The 22,282-nt window shown below is 39.0% G+C and overlaps 2 protein-coding genes across 4 annotated transcripts in view; both read left to right on the forward strand.

The window, feature by feature from the left end:
- Positions 1-1,807: 1,807 nt before the first annotated feature.
- LOC307190365 (diphthamide biosynthesis protein 3-like) lies at positions 1,808-2,059 on the forward strand (the record flags this gene model as incomplete). The annotated part of the gene is made up of 1 exon (XM_079929539.1): positions 1,808-2,059. One exon carries the CDS (start codon positions 1,808-1,810, stop codon positions 2,057-2,059), a length of 252 nt encoding a protein of 83 aa, XP_079785665.1.
- Positions 2,060-15,316: 13,257 nt separating this feature from the next.
- The window catches only part of SIK2 (salt inducible kinase 2), a 128,062-nt gene continuing 121,096 nt past the window's right edge, over positions 15,317-22,282 (forward strand). For all 3 annotated transcript variants that reach the window (XM_079930175.1, XM_079930176.1, XM_079930177.1), the window contains exon 1: positions 15,317-15,611. In XM_079930175.1, the coding sequence (XP_079786301.1) occupies positions 15,477-15,611 (135 nt within the window). In that variant the 5' untranslated portion in view covers positions 15,317-15,476. The remainder of the gene's footprint in view (positions 15,612-22,282) is intronic.

Consider the following 22,282-nt stretch of genomic DNA (forward strand, 5'->3'; position numbering starts at 1 on the left):
CTCTTTTCTTTCATAAGGTATCTTTTGGTGTTCAGATCTTAATTTTAATGTCATCAGATTTCTCTTTTATGGTTAGAGGGTTTTTTATGTGTCTTTAATAAATTCTTCCCTACCTCAAAGTCAGAAATGTATTTACCTATATTTTCTAATAAAATTTACAAAATTTTACTTTTAACATTTAAGTCCTTAATTTATCTGGAGTTCATTTTTACAAACGACTTAAGGAAGGAATCAATATCATTTTTTCCATTATAGATCACCAGTTTTTACAGATACATTTATTGAATAGTCCCTCCATTCTCCATTGATCTGCCAGGTCACATCTGTCATATAACAAAATTCCATATACACATGGGTTTGGTTCTGAGTTTTCTACCTGCCCAAAGTTTATTTTTCTATTTCTGAACAAATATCATGCTTTATATACTACAGCTTCAAAATAAACCCTGTTGGCTAATAAAGCAAATCTCCCCTCCCTACTCCTCTATAGAAATGTTTGACTTCTTGGTCCTTTATTCTTTCACATAGTTGTTTTTTTAATTATTTATTTATTTTTGGCTGCATTGGGTCACCTTTGCGGTGTGTGGGCTTTCTCTAGTTGTGGCTAGTGGGGGCTACTCTTCGTTGTGTTGCACGGGCTTTTCATCGTGCTGGCTTCTCTTGTTGCCGAGCACAGGCTGTAGGTGCTCAGGCTTCAGTAGTTGTGGCACATGGGCTCAGTAGTTGTGGCACAGAGGTTTAGTTGCTCCACGGCATGTGGGATCTTCCCAGACCAGGGCTTGAACCCGTGTCCCCTGCAATGGCAGGAGGATTCTTAACCTCTGTGCCACCAGGGAAGTCCTCACATAAATTTTAGAATAAACTATCACATTCCATTAAAATCCTACTGAAATTTTTGTTGGAATTGCATTAAGTCTATGAGCCAATATGAGGAGAATTGAAATATTTATAATATTAAAGTTTTTTTCCATTTAAGAAATAAGAAATATGTATCATAGTATTTCTCTTTATTTATTTAGGACTTCTTTAATGAATCTCAATAGTTTTAAATTTTCTCCAAGGAGGTCCTGCACATCTTTTTAAAAATTTTTATTCCTATATATCTGATTTTTTAAATATATCATAAGTGATATCTTCTTTTAAATTACATTTTACGGTTATTTGTTACTGGTGTATAGAAATGAACTGACTTTGCTAAATTCTCCTATTATTTCTAATAATATAATACTTTGCCCCAGGTGTCTTTGATTTTCTACGAGGCTATCATGTCATCAGCAAATAATTGGCAATTCTATTTCTTCTTTTCCGATCCTTATGCCTCTACTTTCTTTTTCTTGCCTTATTGCACTAGCTAAAAATGTCAATACAAGGTTGAATAGAAATGATGATACTGGGCACCCTTAATCATTCCCGATGTTAAATGGAATGCTCCTACTGTTTCCCCATGTTTGCATAATTGTCCTTCATTAGGTTAAGCAAATTCTTGATTTGCTAAGAATTTTTATCATGAATTTATGCTCGATTTCTATGAAATATTTCTCAAAACCTTTTAAGATAATCATGTTATTTTGTCCTTAAAGCTGTTAATGTTGTGAACTACATGGTATATTTTACTTTTATACTCTGTTGGACTTAGTTTGCAAATATTTTATTTAGGATTTCTACACTTAAAATCCTCAGGAAATTATCTGTAATTTTCTTTTCTCATATTATCTTTTCCTTTGAAAATCAAGATTATATGGGCAAGTTGGACATACCCTGGCCTGGGTCGGACAGCAGAGGTGACAGACCTCTGCTGGCCCCAGTAATGATGGCGATGTTTCACGACGAGGTGGAGACTGAGGACTTCCAACATGACGAGGACTCGGAGAAGTACTTCTACTCCTGCCCATGTGGGAGTAACTTCTGCATCACCAAGCAAGATCTGGAGAATAGGGAAGACGTGGTAACGTGCCCTAGCTGCTCTCTCATTATAAAAGTGACTTATGACAAAAATCAGTTTACATGTGGAGAGACAGTCCCAGCCCCTTCCACCAACGAAGAACTAGTTAAATGTTGAAGAAGACTTTAGGACTCCAAAGCCTGAACTTCGGGGAATGAGCCAAGATGGAAAACTCAAATGCAAAGTCACTGACTTCTTCATGGTGACAGTCATTTTTTAGTTTGCTGGTCCATAGAGTGTGGATTCTTCCCATTGGCTGCCAAGTTGAAGAAGTAAGTCCACCACATGACATACCTGGATTTTATGCCTAGAACTTTGAATTGGACGTGCTCTTAATTTTCCATCCAAACTTAAAGAAGGTAATTTCAAATCAGTGCTTTCTTTCTCTCAGTTTTGTTATTTTTATATCTTACACCTAATTACTTCATTATCTGATAACAGCTTCATCTACCTCAAAGTCATTAGGATTCTTTAATTTAAAAAGAGATTTTAGGATTTCCCTGGTGGCGCAGGGGTTGAGAGTCCGCCTGCCGATGCAGGGGACACGGGTTCGTGCCCCGGTCCGGGAAGATCCCACATGCCGCAGAGCGACTAGGCCCGTGAGCCATGGTCACTGAGCCTGCACGTCTGGAGCCTGTGCTCCGCAACGGGAGAGGCCACAACAGTGACAGGCCTGCATACCACAAAAAAAAAAAAAAAAAAAAAGAGAGAGATCTTATTTTTTATTTGGTTAAAAAAAAAGATTATATGGCCTCATAAATAAGTTGGGAGTATTCCCTCCTTTTCTAGTCTTTATTACAGTTTGTACTAAGTTTAATATGGTATGTTCCTTGAAAGTTTAGTAGAATTGCCTGCGAAACCACTTGGCCTAAAGTTTTATTTGTGAGATGATTTTTTAAATTACTTTAATTTCTTAAAGTTATGGCACTATTAAGGCCTTCTATTTCTTCTTAATTCATTTGGTAGATTATATTTTTCTAGGAAGCTGTCCATTTCATTTTCTTCAAATGCATTTCTATAGTGTGGAGATGATATTACAAACAATAACATTGACATATTTTGCTCTTATCTCATTCATGCTCCAGACTCCTGAGGTTTTAAAGTTGAGATTAAAAGATGATAAGAAAATACTAGTTTTTAAATTACTTTTCTTTTTTTTCCTTGATCACTCTTGCCACAGGCTTGCCTATTTTATTAGTTTTTTCAAAGAATCAACTTTTGGCTCTGTTGATCTTTTGTATTGTTATTTTTGTTCCCATTTCATTAATTTTGCTATTATTTTACTCATCCTTCCTTCTACTTTCTTTAAATTTATTCTGTTTTTTTTTTTTCTATCTTAAAAAAGTGTCTAACTTAAAGACACCACCTTTTGATATTGTGTAGAACTTAACTCTAGGTTATGGTAGACATAATTTCTCATTTTCTTTTCTTTGGTCTTTGGTAGTTTTTGAAAGACATCACCAAACTTTATCCAAGTATTTAATTATCTTTATGTCATACACCTCTAGTAGCATCTCCTGGATTTGCTTCTTTTCTTATTTGAGGACCTTTTCCAATACTCTTTTCTATATGGGTCTTTGTGTGACAAACCTTTTGAGACCTTATGTGCCTGAAAATATTTTTATTATACCCTCACATTTAAATGACAATTTGGCTGGATATAAATTTAGGCTCAATGTTCTTTTGTGTTTTCAATATTTTAAAAATATTACCATTATCTTCTTTTTGCTCATGAAAAGTCTGAGATCCTGGTGATTCTTATTCCTTGGTGATTGATCTGCTCTATCTCTCTAGAAAATTTTAGAATTTTATTTTTGCCTGTAAAACTTCCATTTCATTATAATATTGCCAGGGTTAGTTTCTTATTATTGCTCTTGTTTGGAACTGCATAAATACATCATCATTCATCTTTCTTTAATTCTAGGCAATTTATTTCCATTTCTTCAAGTATTTCCTCTTCTTCCTTTTTATTTTCCTCTTCTCCTGACACTCCTATTTTCTGTGAGTTGAAGTTCACATTCCAATTCAATCTTCTTTATCTCTTAGCTTTTATTTCATATATTCTTTTTTTTTTTTTTTTGGTGTTGGGGGGGTACTCAGGCCTCTCACTGTTGTGGCCTCTCCCGTTGCGGAGCACAGGCTCTGGACGCGCAGGCTCAGCAGCCGCGGCTCACGGGCCCAGCCACTCCGCGGCATGTGGGATCTTCCCAGACCGGGGCACGAACCCGTGTCCCCTGCATCGGCAGGCGGACTCTCAACCACTGTGCCACCAGGGAAGCCTTATTTCATATATTCTTTTTCTTTATTCTTCCTTTCTTCCTTCCAGGAGAGCTTTTTAATCTGATCTTCTAGCTCACTAATTTGTTTTTCAGCTACATCTATTCTAGCATCCATCTCTGTTCTTTCTACTATTATGAACATAATTTTCATGCCTAGTATTTCCTCTTGACTTTTATGATTTCCTTATCAGTTATTTATTATGCTTATTTTATATTTGTTAACCATTGGATTTAACATATTTGCTTTCTGGTGGCATCTGTAATCCAGGTTGTTGCTTTCTTTTCAAGTAGTTTTTCTCCTGAGATATCTCATTACCTTGGCCTTTGAGCATATATTTCTCTGATGCTATCAGCTGTTCTGTCTTAGCATTTGGTACGGGAAAAGACCAAAGGGCATATCCCAGTCTGTGTCAACATCCAGTGAGATCAAGGAGAGGGGAAGGGATAGCATTAAAGTGGAGAACTCCAAGCACCAGACTACATAATTAATTGCTCAGGCTGTGTATCATGCCACCAAATAACTCTTAAGATCAAGGCACTATTTTTAGAACCCATCCCACCCTCCACCCCTCAAGGAGAAGCAGCCTTAAAAGGAAATACTCCTAGGTGCTAGAGGGAGTTGAGGGTAGAGGGAGGTGTGAGTAAACATTCAAGGTCCATCAATCCCCACCAGTTTTCCACACTCTGGCTTCTGTTCTGCCCTGATTGTTATTCTTGAGGACACTTAGACCAGCAGTCTGAGCCTCTATCGCTAATTTCCACACAACTCTCCTGCCCTAGGCTTCAGATGTACACACACACACACACACACACACACACACACACCAGTTCAAAACAGGCTTCCTTGTCCCTGGGGATTTCTCTAGAGTTTTTCCCCAGTATTTCCTACAGTTCCTCTGAGATTGATCTTGGGGTCAGCAGCCAGCCTGTGGTAATTCTCTACCTTGGCAAAATTGGAGGTTTTACATAGGTTTATATTAGACAAAATTGTGAAACAAGTATACTCTGGAACTTTAGGTGCAACGGGACAGCCCAATATTCAAAATCTCCATTACAACGCTTGCCTACCTGAGCCTCCCTTTCCCATCATCAGCCAAAGGTCTCTGCCATTCCTAATGGTCTTCATATTCCATTAATGATGCTTATCTTTTCCCCATGCAAACACCGAATTAACCCAATCATGAAGCTAATGGAAAAAAATGAGAATAGCAGAGTAGAAGGAGGCCTAGAGACTTTCTCTCCAGGTAACAAAAGTGCATTTCTATAGTGGTTTTTGGAAGGCTATTCATTTACTTTGTTTAATCCAAAAGAATAAGGTTGTGTAGAAAGAAGGAGTAGGCTGCTGGAGGAGACTTTTTAGACAAATATAATCTTTCAGCTTTCAAATTTCACTGCGTATAATCACACATCCATATAACATTATAATTCTTATTCATGCTTATAAGCTAACAACAACAATAGCATGTCAACTTTTCCCATTTTAAGTCTAATGGATCAAAATGTACTTCATGATTTATAGGACCTTATGTAATATGGTCCTAACCTACCCTTTCAGCCCCATGCCTCTATCTCTATTCTTCTATTCAGTTGGAATGTTTTCAGCTTCTTCCCACCTCAAGATATTCAGAAACCTTTTACTTGCACTGGTAAGTCTCTCCCCACCTGTCATCCCCTGGCTTACTCCTACTGATTCTTCAGCTCTCACCTTAAATGTCACTTCCTTAGGAAAACTTCTTGACCCCCAACCCCCGAGACTGAATCAGGATCCCATGTTACACAAACTCATAGCAAGCAGTAGTTTTCCTTTAGAGAATTTATCATAATTATAGTTAACTAATGAAATATGTGAAGAAGAGGAGAATTGGTAAAATATACTGCGAAGTAGAAAATAAAGAATTTTTATTCATTTTTTTGAACACATATATACTGAAAACTTACTGTGTTCCAGGCATTGTGTTAAGTAACTGGGAATACAGTGGGGAAAGAGGTAGACCATTCCTCTTCACTTTAATCATCCATTCTTGAGGATATCCCCTGGATATTAGGATCACCTAAAATAATATCTCATTCAAATATACTAGCATAGACATAACTCCTTCTCAAGAAATTTCATGTCCTTACTCTCATCTCATTTATGCTCTAGACGATTGAGCCCTCCATTTGCACATCAGTCTCCCTTCCTTTTCTTATCTTCACTTTTTTCTCTATCCCGACTACATGATACTTGTTTTCAGTATTTTTTCTTGCCAAATCCTCAACTCCCTTGACATTCTGTAGGATCCACTCAGCAAGCTTAAGCCCTGTAGCAATCTGACACCCAGGCGACCAAACATGGTTACAAAAAGTCCCATGACCATGTGGATTGGTATTTCTACCAATTCATGTTTTTCTCACTTCAGCTGGAGATTCTTATTGCTCAGGAAGTTTTCTATGTGTTCTGATCAATTTCCTCTCCCATTCTCATAGCAGCTTTTTCAAACTTTCACAATTCATCTATATGCTCCAATGCCCCACTCTAACACTGCGGATAATCTGCTTCTTACTTCACAGAGGAAACCGATGCCAAGAGTAAACTTCCTGGACTGCAAACTACCTACCTACCTGCAGTCAAAATTGCCCTTGCTTCCTTCCCCCACCCACATCAGAGTAAAGGAGGCATCTCACCTCCTGACTCTTGCATTCAAGATTTCATTGCCTTCCATAGATGATCTCTAATCACCTTTATTTCAATTTTTCTCTCTTCTTACTCTTTCCAAAAATGCTCAACTTCTACCATTTAAAAATAAAACAAAACACAAAACTTCTCTTGACTCTGCATCCTCTTCTATCTTCGTTCCTCCACAGATAAATTTCTTGAAAGAACAGTCTACATTCACTCTTCTTCACCTCTTCCCACTCACACCAGTTTGGCTTCCGCCCTCAGTACTCTGAAATCCTCTGCAAAGATCATCAATTATCTCTTCATGACTAAATCCAATGAATTCATCTTTATCTTGCTTGACATCTTTTCAGAGATTGAAAGTACTCCCTTCTTCTTGAAATTCTCCTCCTTTAAACTCTCTTTTCCCTAGACTTTTAAAAAATGTTTTCCCATCTTGATCCATTCTCCTTTTATTTCTCTGGCCTCTCCTCCTTGCCCACTCCTGTGAGTGCTAAATAAATGCTGTAGGATTCTGTCTTCTCCTTAACTCTTTTTGAGGGGGAGGTAGGGGGGGAGTTTTTAATTGGCTTGTTTTTGTATTTTATTATCTTTAGACCAGGAACTAAGCAAATGAATATATTCCTCAGTCTTGAAGACCAAAAATAAATGCAAATTTTAAAATAACTTTTGTAGATACAAATATAAGAAATTTAAATTCAACAAACACTTAATCTAAAAGTATCTGCTAAGGTTAGGTTAAAATTAATAGTCACCAAATTTGGATATGATTATATTTAAAAACTGAAACTTACATATTCACAGCTCCTAAAATATACCTACAAAACCAAAAAGAACAGGTCCAAAAAGAACTAGTAAGTTAGAGGCTAATATAGTGCCAGTTTTCATAATATAACACACTTTCCAAGACTGAAGATTAGAAAAGAATGACTCTTTACTTACTTGTAAGGTTTATTCCCTTAAGAGATGAGTCACAATGGCAAAAACTCAAAACCTGGCCCCCATGAATCTGTGGGCTTATCTCCTTGAGCTGTAAGTAATAGGCTCCGAGACTAGACTAGCAGAAGGCAATAAGTAGCTGCAAAATCTTTTCCTTCAATCTTGATATTCCCATTGCATGATACCATCCACATCCTTGACTTCAACTATCAGTGCCCTCAAGTCTCTAAATTTTCAGCATAGATCTCCTCGCCAAGCTCCAGAATTATGTATCCAGAACTTGTAAATGGCAGGGCAGAATATCTGACTCCTAGCACAACTCATTTTGCTTCAGTAGACAGACATAATATATATTGATTTCTACAATGATTTAACAGGCTTTCAGAGTATCTTTATATGTATTAGAGAAATAAGGACTGAATGTCTGAATGAAATTGATTATGTGCTCTTTGAGGGCTGGGTCCTTATTTCACCCACCTTAGTGCCCAGCAGAGTGAATGGCACATGGTAAGCTCTCAGTAACTGATTACATCTGTTCACTCCTGTTAAAAACCTGGTAGCAATCTTCAGCATCCCTCTCCCGATCCTTACATCTCATCGCTGCCACAGTTGGAATCCATCGCTCCAGCAGTTTCCTGCCCAGCTGCAACTTTGCAGCAGTCTGTCTAGAAGGGGAAGAAGGAGCCCTCCATGACCTGGTCCCACGTATCTTCCCATTCTATCTGTGGACACTCTCATCGAATCTCGACATTCACAACTGATGGTAGGTACCTGAGCACATCTTGTTTCTTCATACCTTCGGGACCATTGCTCATGCTGTTTTGTCTTCAAATGCTCGTCCGATCTTTTTTCAGCTGGTTAACCCTTAGTAGGATTTACAACTCAAGTTTCATCTTTTAGAAGCCTCTCCTGCGAACCTTTAAACTTAATCAACTCTCCTCTGAGCTCCCTGTGCAAACCTCTTAACTCTCACCTCTTTAAGTATTTGTTTATCTATCCACTCTCCTCATAGTAATCCTTTGAGGCAGGTGGACTGTTTAACAGATGAGAAATTGAGGCAGAAAAAGGCTAAGCAACTTTCCCAAGGTCACCAGCTAGTAAGAAGTAGACCTATAAGTTATACCTCGGCTATCAGATTTCAGAGTTCCCATTCTAAACCATAAATTCTCAAGGAGAGAGACTGCACCTTATTCATGTTTGCATCCCCAGTGTCTACCATGGTGCATAGCACATAAACGCAATAAATGTCAAACTAAACGGCATTTGTTGAATTCTGCTGAAAAGTTAAAGGAATTTAAAAAATGACTTAAGATATGATCCTTACCCTCAAAGAAGTGCACAACTTAGTGGGGTTAAGGAAGATTAGTAAAATACTGCAATAATAGAAAAGAATGAACTAAAGGGAAATTAACTGAGAGTGGGGTAGTTTATATATTGAAACACTGGTATTAGAATGTTGAGGACCCTCTTTAAAATCTTACCCCAGCAGTACTAGACATAGGATCTTCCTGGAACTCATGGTTATATGAAAATTCAAATCAAGTGAATGTTGACGCATAAATTGTTGGAAGTCAAATTAGAAGATGTCTAGTGACAAGCTCTAAAAGTCGGGCCCAGGCTTTGCCCTATTCACTAGTTTACCAATCCAGTTATGAACCTACTATGAGCCATACACTTGTACTAGGAGTGGTGATACAAAGAATAATGACTGCAATAATGACATAGAAAATGATGGTAGAATTTGTAAATGATTCAGAGAACTAAGATTAGGTAACATGATAGATGGCAGAGTGAAGAATCAAAATAATTTTATTATCTGGAACAGTAAGCAAAATCAACAAGATGACATTTTAACTATCAGAATTTCCATTTACATTTTTAAAAAAGCAATTACCCAAGAAAATGGTAACAATAATTGTTATTTTGAAAGACCCAGAGGTTTAAGTTGGCTTTAATCTTAGCTGTAGGCTGTGGCTGCTAAAAAAGAAAACTAGCACAATCTTTGGCTGCACTCGTACCAGCAGAGTGTCTGGATCAAAGGAGGGACTAGTCAATGGCCAGTATTCGATACAGCTTAGACTGTGCCTGGGTTACCACATTCAGTTTTGGGAATGATACTTTAAGAGAGACTTTGACAAACCAGAGTCCAGTGAAGCACAAGAAGAAAGAGTAGTGGGCTAGAAACATAGTCAACTAGCTAGCGAATTTAGGAATGTTTTGCTTGGAGAACTGAAGAAAGAATATTTTCTACTGATATGAACTGTCCCACATAGATTACATGTGAGACATGTAGTGAAGCATGAAGTATGAAACAGTAAACCAAGGCTTGATGCCATCTGTCAAGTGTCTAGGGATTTCTGTATCAGATGGGAAGATGAACTCATATGATTCTAAGATCCCTTTAAAATTTAAGATCCTAAGGAAATCTGTCATCTGGGAGGAGACACAAAATTTTTGAAATTATTTCAAAAGTTTAGAGAGAACCATACATTTTTTCATTTAGAGAAGCTTCATCACAGCTAAAACCACACTGAAAAAGTTAAAACCAGGGCATGGTTACCCATCCCTTAAAAGAGCCAAAGAAAGCTTTCCTTAAATAATGTCAGTCCTCTAGTTTATTTCCATAATGGTACCTTAAACATAGTGGCACCCACATGTTCATTAACCTGACAGATTTATGCATATTTCAGGAATACCTGTATTTTATAATAATAACAAGTACTTATAATTGGCACAGGTCAGTGATTTGGATTTTTCTGATGTACTTTCTGCCTTCTGTAATATAAAAAACAAAGTATTCATTCTAGCTTTGTAATCTATTTTTTTCTAAGCAAAGTTATTTAATAAAGCCTTCACCAATTTTTGATTTGAACTAACTCTAAATTCAGGCCTGAGCCTACCAGTGTATTGACTTTTCTTCGGTCCTGAAATGATCAAACAGTAAAAATGCAGATGTTGTTCATGATCAAGGAAACATACGATACCTATTTTGTTTTTCAAGTTCATGGGATCTGCTTCAGCAAAGTATGTACAACACTATGAGCCACGAAGTTTTCTTTCCTCATATTTCAAATTATTCTTTCATTACCTCTTTGCTAACTCCTCTCCCATTCCACATTTTTATTCTAAGTCCATTTTATTCTAAGTATGTTATAGAATTAATTCTTATCTCAGACTTTCACCATTTTCTTAATTCGTTCTATGAGTACATACTTTTGCTTTTTAAAGTGTAATCTTAACATTTTTTTTTAGCAACTCAATGGCAAATATAGTGGACTCACAGCCTTAGCTGGGAATGTTGCATTTTAAAGGCCAAGCAAATAGGAAATTTGATGACTAGAGCACTCTACCTCACCGATACAAAAACTGGAGATGAAAAAGGTGGGAATTGTATGAAGCCTCTCTTATTTTCCCTTTTCTCCCTTTTTCCTTATTCTTTTTCCCAAGGGGCAGGGTGGTGGTGGTGTGTGTGCGTGGGGGTGGGGGGGAGGGTGGAGTAGGGAGAGAGAAAGAAGAAAGAAGAGAAAAAAGAAAGAGAGAAAAAGGCAAGAGGAAAGCAAAACTTGGATAATATTAATAATTGCTAAACTGTATACAATTATCAATTAATGGAAGCAAAAGCACATAAGAGACATACGGGGTTGAAACTGGAGAGGGAGAAGATCTTTGGGACCTAGGAAACAGAGCTGAATCATGTATTCCAAGGTTGCAATATTCTAACAGTCCACATGTACTTCTTCAGGGTTACATTGACAACCTACCAGCAATTTTCAGTGGCCACCCCACTGCATTTCCAGGTGGTCAAGATTTATTTTTTGGCCCAGCCCCTCCTACCTCTCCCCCACCTCTGGCCTCTCTTTCTCTAACTTCTAGACACTTAGCACCCTCACACTGAACTCTGGTTTGCCAGAAACCTTTTGGTATTCACTGCCAATCCTTTCTCTTCTTTCCAGCCCCAAATCAAGTCTTATTCCCAGATTGCACAAGGAGGTAGTTGGCCTGATTATCTGATTAAAATAATCAGATAGAAATGAATCTTAATTTCTGTCCAAAAGACATACTTAATTTCTGTTCAAAAGAAGGAGATTGTTAGCTCTAGTGGGTCTCTATGTGTATTTTTTGGTTAAGTAAGTAGCTTTTCATCAGATTCCTAAAGGAACCCATTCACAGAGCAATTAAAACACATTAATCTAATTGGAAAAAGGGTATACAGGAACTATTTTTGACTGGGGTACATATGTGGGCTCCTGGTCTACTTAGATGAATCCTCATATACTACTGCCAGCAATCATCAGTCTTATAACCACCTCTCCTCAACCCCGGCCCCAATTTCCTTCTCACTTTTACAAACAACATAACTCACAGTAGAATAAGGTATTGCTTAGGAAGAGTGAAGAGCAAGGGCTTCCCTGGTGGCACAGTGGTTGAGAATCTGCCTGCCAATGCAGGGGACACAGGTTCGAGCCCTGGTCTGGGAAGATACCACATGCCGCGGAGCAACTAGGCCCGTGAGCCACAACTACGGAGCCTGCGCGTCTGGAGCCTATGCTCCGCAACAAGAGAGGCCGCGATAGTGAGAGGCCTACGCACCGCGATGAAGAGTGGCCCCCTCTCGCCGCAATTGGAGAAGGCCCTCGCACAGAAATGAAGACCCAACACAGCCAAAAATAAATAAAAATAAAATAATAAAAAAGAACAGTGAAGGGCAGAAGCACAGTGAGCAGGTGGAGGTCCCAAGAGCCAGACGATCTTACACAAAGAATATAAAATAAAGTAAAATAATAACATAAGATTAATGAAATAAAATGTATACAAATATATATTAATTTTAATTTAAAAATTTTAAACTACAGAAGCGTTGCAAGAACAATACCATGAATTACCATATACCCTTTACCTAGATTTATCAATTTAACATTTTGCCACATTTGCCTTATCTATCTTTCCTAAACTATTTGAGAGCAGGTCACATATAACAAAACTTTTATCCCTAAATACTTCAGTGTGTATCTCTTAATAAGGGTACTCTTTTTCAAAACAACAGCACAAGCATAAAATTGAAAAAGCTTAACATTTAAATGATACTATTGGGACTTCCTTCGTGGCACAGTGGTTAAGAATCCGCCTGCCAATTCAGGGGACACGAGTTCGAGCCTTGGTCCAGGAAGATCCCACATGTGGTGGAGCAACTAAGACTGTGCACCACAACTACTGAGCCTGTGTTCTAGAGCCTGAGAGCCACAACTACTGAAGCCCGTGCACCTAGAGCCCGTGCTCCGCAACAAGAGAAGCCACCACAATGAAAAGTCTGCGCATCACAAGGAAGAGTAGCCCCCTCACCCCCTGCTCACTGCAACTAAAGAAAGCCCACGAGCAGCAATGAAGACTCAATGCAGCCAAAAATAAATAAATAAATTTATATAAATAAATAATATCCAATATGCAATCCATAGGCAAATTTAATAGAAAATACTCCTTCTAGCTCTTTTCTCCCAATCCAGCGTCACATATTGCCTTTGGTGACATGTCTCTTTAATCTCTTAAATCTAGAACAGTTCCACAGTCTTTCAGGATACTGATCCAGACCAATGGCTGGATAGAATGTTTCTCAAGTTGCATTTTTTTCTGATTGTTTCTTTGTGATTAGATTCAGAAGATGTATTTTTGACAGGAATACTACAAAAGAGATACTGTATACTTCTCAGTACCTTACATCAGGAGGTACATCATGTCATTTTGTCCCATAATTGGTGACATTAACTTTGACCATTTAGTTATGGTGGTGTGTGAGATTTCTCCACCCTGAAAGTACTGTTTTTATCCCTTTGTAATGAATAAGAAATCTGAGGATACTTTGAGATTGTGTAAACATCCTTTTCCCCAGCAAAATTTCACCCAATGATTTTTAACATCTATTGATAATTCTATCTGAGTCAATTACTACTATATGGTTGAAAAATGGTGATTTCCTAATTTCATCATTTCTTGTATGTATATTAGTTGACATTCCACTATCAAGAATTGTCATTTCTTCCCCCCCCCCAATACTTATTTAACATTGTAAGAACAAGTAAGCTCCCATGGATTCTTTTTTTTTAAATTCATTGTTATAATCCATTTCCATCATTATTCATTCGTGATGCTCAAATTGTCCCAGATGGGTAAGTAGAGTTACCTTCAAACTGGCTCCTGTTTCCTTTTTTTTTTTTTTTTTTTTTTTTTTTTTTGCGGTACGCGGGCCTCTTACTGTTGTGGCCTCTCCCGTTGCGGAGCACAGGCTCCGGACGCGCAGACTCAGCGGCCATGGCCCACGGGCCTAGCCGCTCCGCGGCATGTGGGATCTTCCCGGACCAGGGCACGAACCCGTGTCCCCTGCATCGGCAGGCGGACTCTCAACCACTGCGCCACCAAGGAAGCCCTCCTGTTTCCTTTTGACACATCCTCATCATTCTTTGAAAATCTTGCTTTATGGGACAAGATTTTCAAGGGCATTTTATACTTTCCCTCCCTCTGTCTGAGAATCAGCCATTTCTCCAGAGTCTGGTTCTTTTTATTGGAGACTGGCATTTAGAAACCAAGGTCTAAGGACACATAATATGTTTCAAAATATTAAAATAACACTATCTGTTTCCTTGGGTCACCATATGGAAGATTGGTGTGGCGATATGCAATCCTGATTCTAGCATTACCTGTGTGACTTTGGCAATTCCCTGCATTCCCTGGGGTTGACTCCTCATCTGAAAAGAAATTGGATTAAATAAGTATTTCTTAACCTTTTCCCGGTCACCAACATGTTTGAGAATCTGATAAAACTATAGTCCCATCTCCCCAGAGGCAAGCTCAAAGAGGCAAAAAATTGCACACATTTTAGGGGGTTCGGTCTCCAAAGCCCATTTGAGGCTTCAAATCCCTGGATTAGGTGATCTCCAAGGTCTCATCAACGCTGACATTCTGTGAGTCTACAAGCGCCCGCGATGCTGTCAGAATGATTCTTAAGAGACATCAAATTTGGAGGGATTTATATAGAAACAGATGAAAAAGGATACAAAGAAAGGAGCCTGTGAGCAATGCATTGCTCAGCCACAGTTCTTTGCCCTTTCCAAATTTAGGACGCACAGTAGTCATAGGTGAGAGGTTTTGGCGGGAAGGTCCCCGGGTGGGCGGGGAACGCCGGGGTGGGGTAAGGAGACCCGAGCCAGACCCAGGTTTCTGCAGCCCTCCGCTCCGCCCACCAGGGCTCGCTCTTGCCCTTCGGCTGGGTGGCCGAGGATCTGGGCGGGCCGGGCTGCTATCCCGCCCCTGGCAGCGGCGAGGCAACGGGGAGCATGGAGGGCGCCGGAGCCCGGAAGAAACGCGCCGTCCAGGCCCCGCCCATCTGCCCTCCCTCACACCCGCCCGCCCGCGGACGTCCGCGGTGCTCCGGTCGCCATGGTGACCAATCGAGGCCCAGTCCCGCCCCCGCCCCTCTTCCCCGGCCCCCTGACGTCGGCGCACGTCAGCGGCGGCGCGCGCCTGGCTGGGCCCTGCGGAGCGGGAGGGACTGAGCGAAGGAGTGAGCGGAGCGGCCGTCGCCCGAGCGGAGCTGAGCAGCCAGCCAGCCTGCCCGCCGCCCTCCAGCCCGCGCTCCAGTCCGCAGTGTCTAGCAGCGGGGCCCAGCATGGTCATGGCGGATGGCCCGAGGCACTTGCAGCGCGGGCCGGTCCGGGTGGGGTTCTACGAAATCGAGGGCACGCTGGGGAAAGGCAACTTCGCCGTGGTGAAGCTGGGGCGACACCGGATCACCAGGACGGAGGTGCGGCCCGGGGCTCGGCGGGAGCGTCCGAGGCGAGGGTTCTGGAGAGGAGCTTGACCGAGAGGGGCGGCCGCAGCGGGGGCCTGGGGAGATCCGAGAGGCCGGGTCACTAGCTGAGGCGAGAGGGCCTGGGAGTATGAGGACCCAGGAGGTCCAGGGGTCGGTGAGCGCCGCAGCGACCGGGGCCGCGTCACCCGGACCCCAGTGTCGTCCGATTGGAAGCCCGACCAGCAGGGGCTTTGCCTTTCCTAGGCCACCACCGTGGCCACACGGAATTTCACCCAGAGCCTCCCACCCGAGCCGTGACCTGGTCTGTGGCCTCCGCTCTGGAGCCCAAGTTCCGCGTCTTCCCTGCTTTCAGCTGGGGGTGGGGTGGGAGGGGAAGTCTCCGTGCTCCTGGGCTGCGCGGTGAGAGACGTTGCCAGCCCCGAGGAGGGGACCGCCTGTGCTCGGACTCCCCGGACTGGGCTTCGCGCGGCTCCCGGGATCCCGGCGCCCCTCCCCCGCGCGAGGAAGGGGCCACTGGCCGGGAATGCCCGGGCCGCCACTGTCCATCTTCTCTTTCTCTTTTTGCCAGACAGTATCTCTGACTTAGTGTCAGGCTAGTTTGATCTCGTGCCTGAGGCATTTCCACCTATTACTCCAGACAATAGAGCTGGTTAAAATGGTCATCTCTGCATTTGCACAGTTGGTGGGTTGGTCTTTCTTATCCTAGGTTATCCCTTTACCAGGTGTGCATTCTGGCTGTGAGTACGCGTTCCTTAAGCCGCAGCATATTCTGCCTCTCTACTCATAAAGCCCTCGACTGCTTCCTGACGGTGAAGCTAGCATCCCCCCCTCCATTGCACATTCTAATGCACCGCACATATTTTCTCGCAAGTCTCTGTTCTTACCTAACCCGCCCCCCCTTCCTTTCACCGCTTCGAGCTGCTCTCCTCAGGGTCTCTATTTTAAGACGTGCAAATTAAATACTTTAGAAAAACGGTAGAAACAAAACCGTTCTTTAGAATAAAACCTTGTGTTTTTGACGTACTCTACTGTGCCTCATTGTAGTTGTTCTGGAGTTTCACCCTTTTTCAGTTTTTTTCTTTCTTCCAGTTTTCATCCTATTCAGTGTTTCCCCTTATTAGTGCGAAATGTACCAGAGTTCGGATATGAACGTAGAATTCTTTTTCAGAATGGCTGTGTAAGGTAAAGGACATTTGAAAACTAGAGGGATTTTTGTAGCTGTTGTTCTTAGAAGTTTTGCTGAATGTGAAGAATTCCATTTCCAAAAAGAAGGGGCATATGTCATTGTGTCATCCTCACTTTTTGCCCTCCCCTGCTTATCCGGAGGCAGCCGAAATCCGGCTTATGTTTTTAGCATCAGGACCAAAATCACAAATTTTCCTCTCACAAATTTACCAGAGTTAGAAATTTAGGTTAAGTTTGTATTGATAAATAATGTGACTATAGTGAGATTACTTAATCTGATCCCAGCATTTTTAAAAACGAAGAAAGAAGTTAATTCCATTCCTCCAAAAAACGATGGCCCAATGCCATGCTATTTGCCCTTTAATTACGTGAAAAGAAGGCATTTGTAATGGGTATTTTTATATGGGTCCTTGCTTAATGACTCTAAAAATCAAACAAATTTCACAAAGGACTTCTACAGAACTTTTGAACTAGATTGTTAGGTGGTTGAATTCCAAACCCATCAGCACATAACATTTTTTTCTCATCAGCTCTTATAAGTATTAATTGAAAGATTTAATTGTCAGCTGTTACTTATTAGGTCAAATTTAGGTAATATAGTATCTATTTAAGAACTGCTTAAGGGGAGCTGATAAGTGACTGACACTTTTTCTTGAGGTTGTCCTTTCAAACCGTAACTTTTAAACTGATATATTTTGTAGGGCTAGGGGGCAGTGTGGAGTAGTATCATGGTTTGGCTATCAGTGAGATCAACGCATTTGTAATTGAAGGCACAGGTCAGATCATGAAAGAGCACTCAGATCCTGAATTGTGTGCATAGTATATTTGTGTAAAATGATTTAAAGTAAAAGCTAAATTTCTAGTCCGTAGAACCCATCTATCGTTGCTTTTCTAAGAAAGTGTTCTTAACATTTAAAAAGAAATAGTGTGAATTTAAGATGGGTGGGTATGAGTGTTGTGGTAATTTATTGTAACTGGAGATATTAAAGATGAGAGGGGTGAGGGAGATAGCAAGGCATTGATGAAGAGAAAAGTTCCTGTACATGTCAAGTTTTATAAAGTTGCTCTGTGAACTTTTGTGGTAATTTTCGTTAAGAATTGTTTAGCACAGATGCAATTGTTTCTTACTGTAGTTTGCTATTAATGAGGATTTAAAGCAGTATTTTTTATCTTTATTCACTGGGTAAATATTTGTATCTTTAATAAATACAACAACTACCTCAAATACTATAAGTAAGATGGATAGTGGAAACTTTAAAGTGTTGTTTAACATTATTTGAGGTTCTCATTGCTGAACATACAGTAATTATAGTGAGAACAATTAATATGGCATAAAGAACAATATCAATAAAATATGATTATACTTACTGCTTAGAAAGATTTCTTCAATATAGTATGCACTGACATCAGTATTAGTTTGTGTGTTTTAAAATGTAAGGGTCTTGGGCTTCCCTGGTGGCGCAGTGGTTGAGAGTCCGCCTGCCGATGCAGGGGACACAGGTTCGTGCCCCGGTCCGGGAAGATCCCACATGCCACGGAGCGGCTGGGCCCGTGAGCCATGGCCGCTGAGCCTGCGCGTCCGGAGCCTGTGCTCCGCAACGGGAGAGGCCACAGCGGTGAAAGGCCCGCGTACCGCAAAAAATAAATAAAATAAAATGTAAGGGTCTTTTTTCCCAAGTTTGAACTCCAGGCAAATTTTAGGGTTCAGTTTGAACAGCTAAGTGATGAACAGTTGGACCCTTTTATTTTTAATTGGTTCTCCGTCTCTTGTTCTGTATCACTGAAAAATGATGTATTTTCACAGAGCTTGGGAGATCCAATACTGCCTTTTAGGTGGAAAAAAAAAATCAGTAGACAAAAGAGATCTTCATTTTGGTCTAATCTATCAAATAGCTTAACATTGTTTAAGAAATATAATTACATCATCATCTGAAGCAGTGTTCTAATGTTAGATCTCTATGTAAATTTTACACACAAAAGGGAAGGCAGGTGATGGTAGAATCCAGCTTCTTAATATAATACTTCATAAAAGCTTTGTAGTATTGGTTTGTGATTTATGAATTAGAGTAGCTAATTTTATAAAATTAACATAATGGAAAAAGAATAGTAGCATTTAGACTGTTAAACTATTTTAGGCAGTAGTGGTTGCTAGTTTGCTATGCTGTGAGTGTCCTTGAGAAGTGTATTTTATTAATACTGCACTAGTAAAGAACTTTTTCCCTCTAACTAAGCATATGACTAGTTTCTTGTTGTTGTTTTTTTTGTCTGTTAAATAAAATTTCAGAAAAGTCATTTGTGCCCTTAAACTTTTTTGTCTCTATAAAAGAAACATAATCTTGCTGTAGAAAATATCAAGAAGAATATAGTGCACAAAAAAGTACATGTGTAATTCCTCCCTCAGTGGAAATAAATCATTCTTAACATTATGGTATATTTCCCTCCAGTCTTTCTTTTTTTTTTAATGCTTTTTTTTCCCCATAGATGAGATCACATGGTAGATATACTTATATAAATTGTATCTTCTTTTTCCACTTATCATTATAGCCTAAACATTTTGCTTATTATATATAACTTTATTAAACATTTTTAATAGCTGCATAATGTTCTACCTTGTAGATGAATCCTATTTTACTTAACAGTTTTCTTATTTAACATTATGCAGTTTCAAGTTTTCACTTACAATAAATAATTTGCAGTGAATAATTTTTATGTATATAACTCTGTATCTGCATTTTCAGTTATTTTAAGGGGGAGAGATTGGAGGTAAATTCCTAGAAGGGAAATTACCAAGTAAGAAGGTATTGTTTTTACATTAAAGAAATAGTGTATTTTTATTATCAAATCTATCATGTTTATTATTGAACATTTTTAAAAGTGAAGATAAATGAAAAGAATTAACTATAATATCACCACCCAGAGATAACCATCATTAGTTATTTTCACACCTTTTCTGTGATAATTGAGTTTTCCTCAATACCATACCTCTTGTGTTGCTTGGCTAAAGAGCATATGAATGTGTGGTCCATGGAATCTTAAAGATATTTCACACAGATTCTGAAAATTATTTTATTAAAATGGCATGTAGGTATTACTTATAATTAAGAAAATCTGGAATATAAAGCATAGCAAGGGACTTTCAAAAACTGCTTTTTTCACTGAAAATCATTCTGTGTGCATTTGGGCACTTTTATATTTAGGTATAATTCGTAAACTAACTACTACCTTAAAATGTAAGCATTTTTAAAGCTTTCCAAATAGTTAAGTACAAAATTGCATTTTTAGAGCAAAGGTAGAAACAAAAGAAGGGCATATTACACCCTGATTATGGTATTTCTTGAGGAAGAGAACTCAATTTTTTAATACATTTGAATTTTATATTTTGCTTTAAAATTTTAAGACTCCTCTCTGCAGTCTTGGTGTTAATCTTGTTCTATAAAATATTCCAGATGTCAAGAAGCAGCTGTACTATGTGCAACAGGAGGAATTGTTACCAAATAAGTTAACCAGTAATGTTTGTATCTAGGCCTATGTATGATCTTTAAATTAGATTTTTCATGGAACATATATGCTTTACTAGAAATTGTTCTTTAGTTTCTTGGCACTCCAGACAAGTAAAATTTGTCAAGTTTATTCTGCTACATATTGTTCAGAATGATCTGTTCTTTGGGAGGAGGGGGAGACAAACATGCAAAATACGAGTTGTATAAATTTTTATATTCTGTAGAAATGCTTAACAGGGTTTCATGCATTCTGCTTTTAATTCCACTGGGAAATTCTGTCCCAGTCATCAGGCAATTAAGAAACCATTTATTTGGAAATAACTGAAACTGGCCTCGATTCCTGGATTCACATGATGTTATTTGATTTATGGCCCACTACTGATGGCAGATTCATTTCCTTGGAGCCAAATGGATTCCAGGAATTCATTAAGATATCTTTCTTTCCTCTTTAGTGTACCTAATACCTCTTCTACTTTCCACCTCCATATTTTTAAAATATGTCATTTATGTAAAAGTTCCTTTATACAGGACATTTGTGGAGAATGCCTTCTCACCCTTCAAAGAGAAGCAGCCCATATATCCAGTTTGAGTTTATTGGAAGCGTGAAAGATGGTTACATTTGGGAATTTCATCAGAAACTTTTCATTTTAAAAAACATTTAAAAAATACTTTAAACAGGTTAACATGGGAATCTTGGATGAATTAAACTGAAAATGTGTTTTTTCTTCTTTAAAGTAAACATAGTATTTATGTGTTTTTCCCCCAATTACAAAAGATATGTATGTTCTTTGTAGACATTGTTGAAAAACTTGAAGAAGAAAATAAACATTCCTATTTTAATTCCACCATCCAGACCAAGAGACAACCACTGTTAATATTTGGTTCATATACTCTTAGCTATTCACATATATTTTATATATATATATATATAAAATAAAATTGATGTCATCTATACATATAATCTGTGTTTTTTACTAAATCTGTTATTAACATTTTCCCATTTAAAAAAATAATGTCTAAAAGCATGGTTAAATAATATCCTTGCATTTGACTCTCTGTATTTCATTTAATCAATTTCCTGTTATTGAACATTTAGATTATTTCTCTCTCTTGCTGTTTCTCTTTCTAAAATAATATTTCAGAGCACATTCCTGTATATACATCTTTGTGCATCTATCTGATTATTTCCTCAGGGTAATCCCATAGCAGTGGAATTCTTGGGTCAGGGAGTATGTCCTTACATCCATATCTGATGGCATGAGATGCCAAATTACCTCCAAAATAGGAGTACCTAGTAATTTTTGTCAGGAAGAATACATAATTTTTAAATCTTTACCAGTTTGATAGGGAAAAACAATATTTTTATTTGAATTTGCATTTCTTTGATTTACTTTGATTACAGTTTTATAAGATGACTGTTTACATTTCTTTTGTGAATTGCTTTTTGTCTTTGGGCCAGTTTTTTTAATTGAGTTTTCTTTTTGTTGATTTATTTAAGTACTTTTTAAGATAGATTATTTTTTGTTTGTTTGTTTGTTTTTGTGGTACGCGGGCCCCTCACTGTTGTGGCCTCTCCCGTTGTGGAGCGCAGGCTCAGCGGCCATGGCTCACGGGCCCAGCCGCTCCGTGGCATGTGGGATCTTCCTGGACCAGGGCATGAACCCGTGTCCCCTGCATCGGCAGGCAGACTCTCAACCACTGCGCCACCAGGGAAGCCCTAAGATAGATTATTTTTAATCACTTCGTTTTATAGTCTTAAAAATTCTCTGTTCAATTTTTATGGATCTAAAAGTGTAGTGACATTTACCTTTCCTCCAATCTCTTTTCCTTACACACCATTATAAAAGTCAGATTAAATTTTAATGAGGATTTATTTTATTGTGTAAATTCTTACATTTTAAAAGTCAAATTTTAAACTGGAAAAAAAGTTTATTTATTCTTAAAGGATAACTGGAGAACTCCATGTCAGTTTTATTA

Source organism: Stenella coeruleoalba, assembly GCF_951394435.1.
Source record: "Stenella coeruleoalba genome assembly, chromosome: 8".
NCBI lineage: Eukaryota > Metazoa > Chordata > Mammalia > Artiodactyla > Delphinidae > Stenella > Stenella coeruleoalba.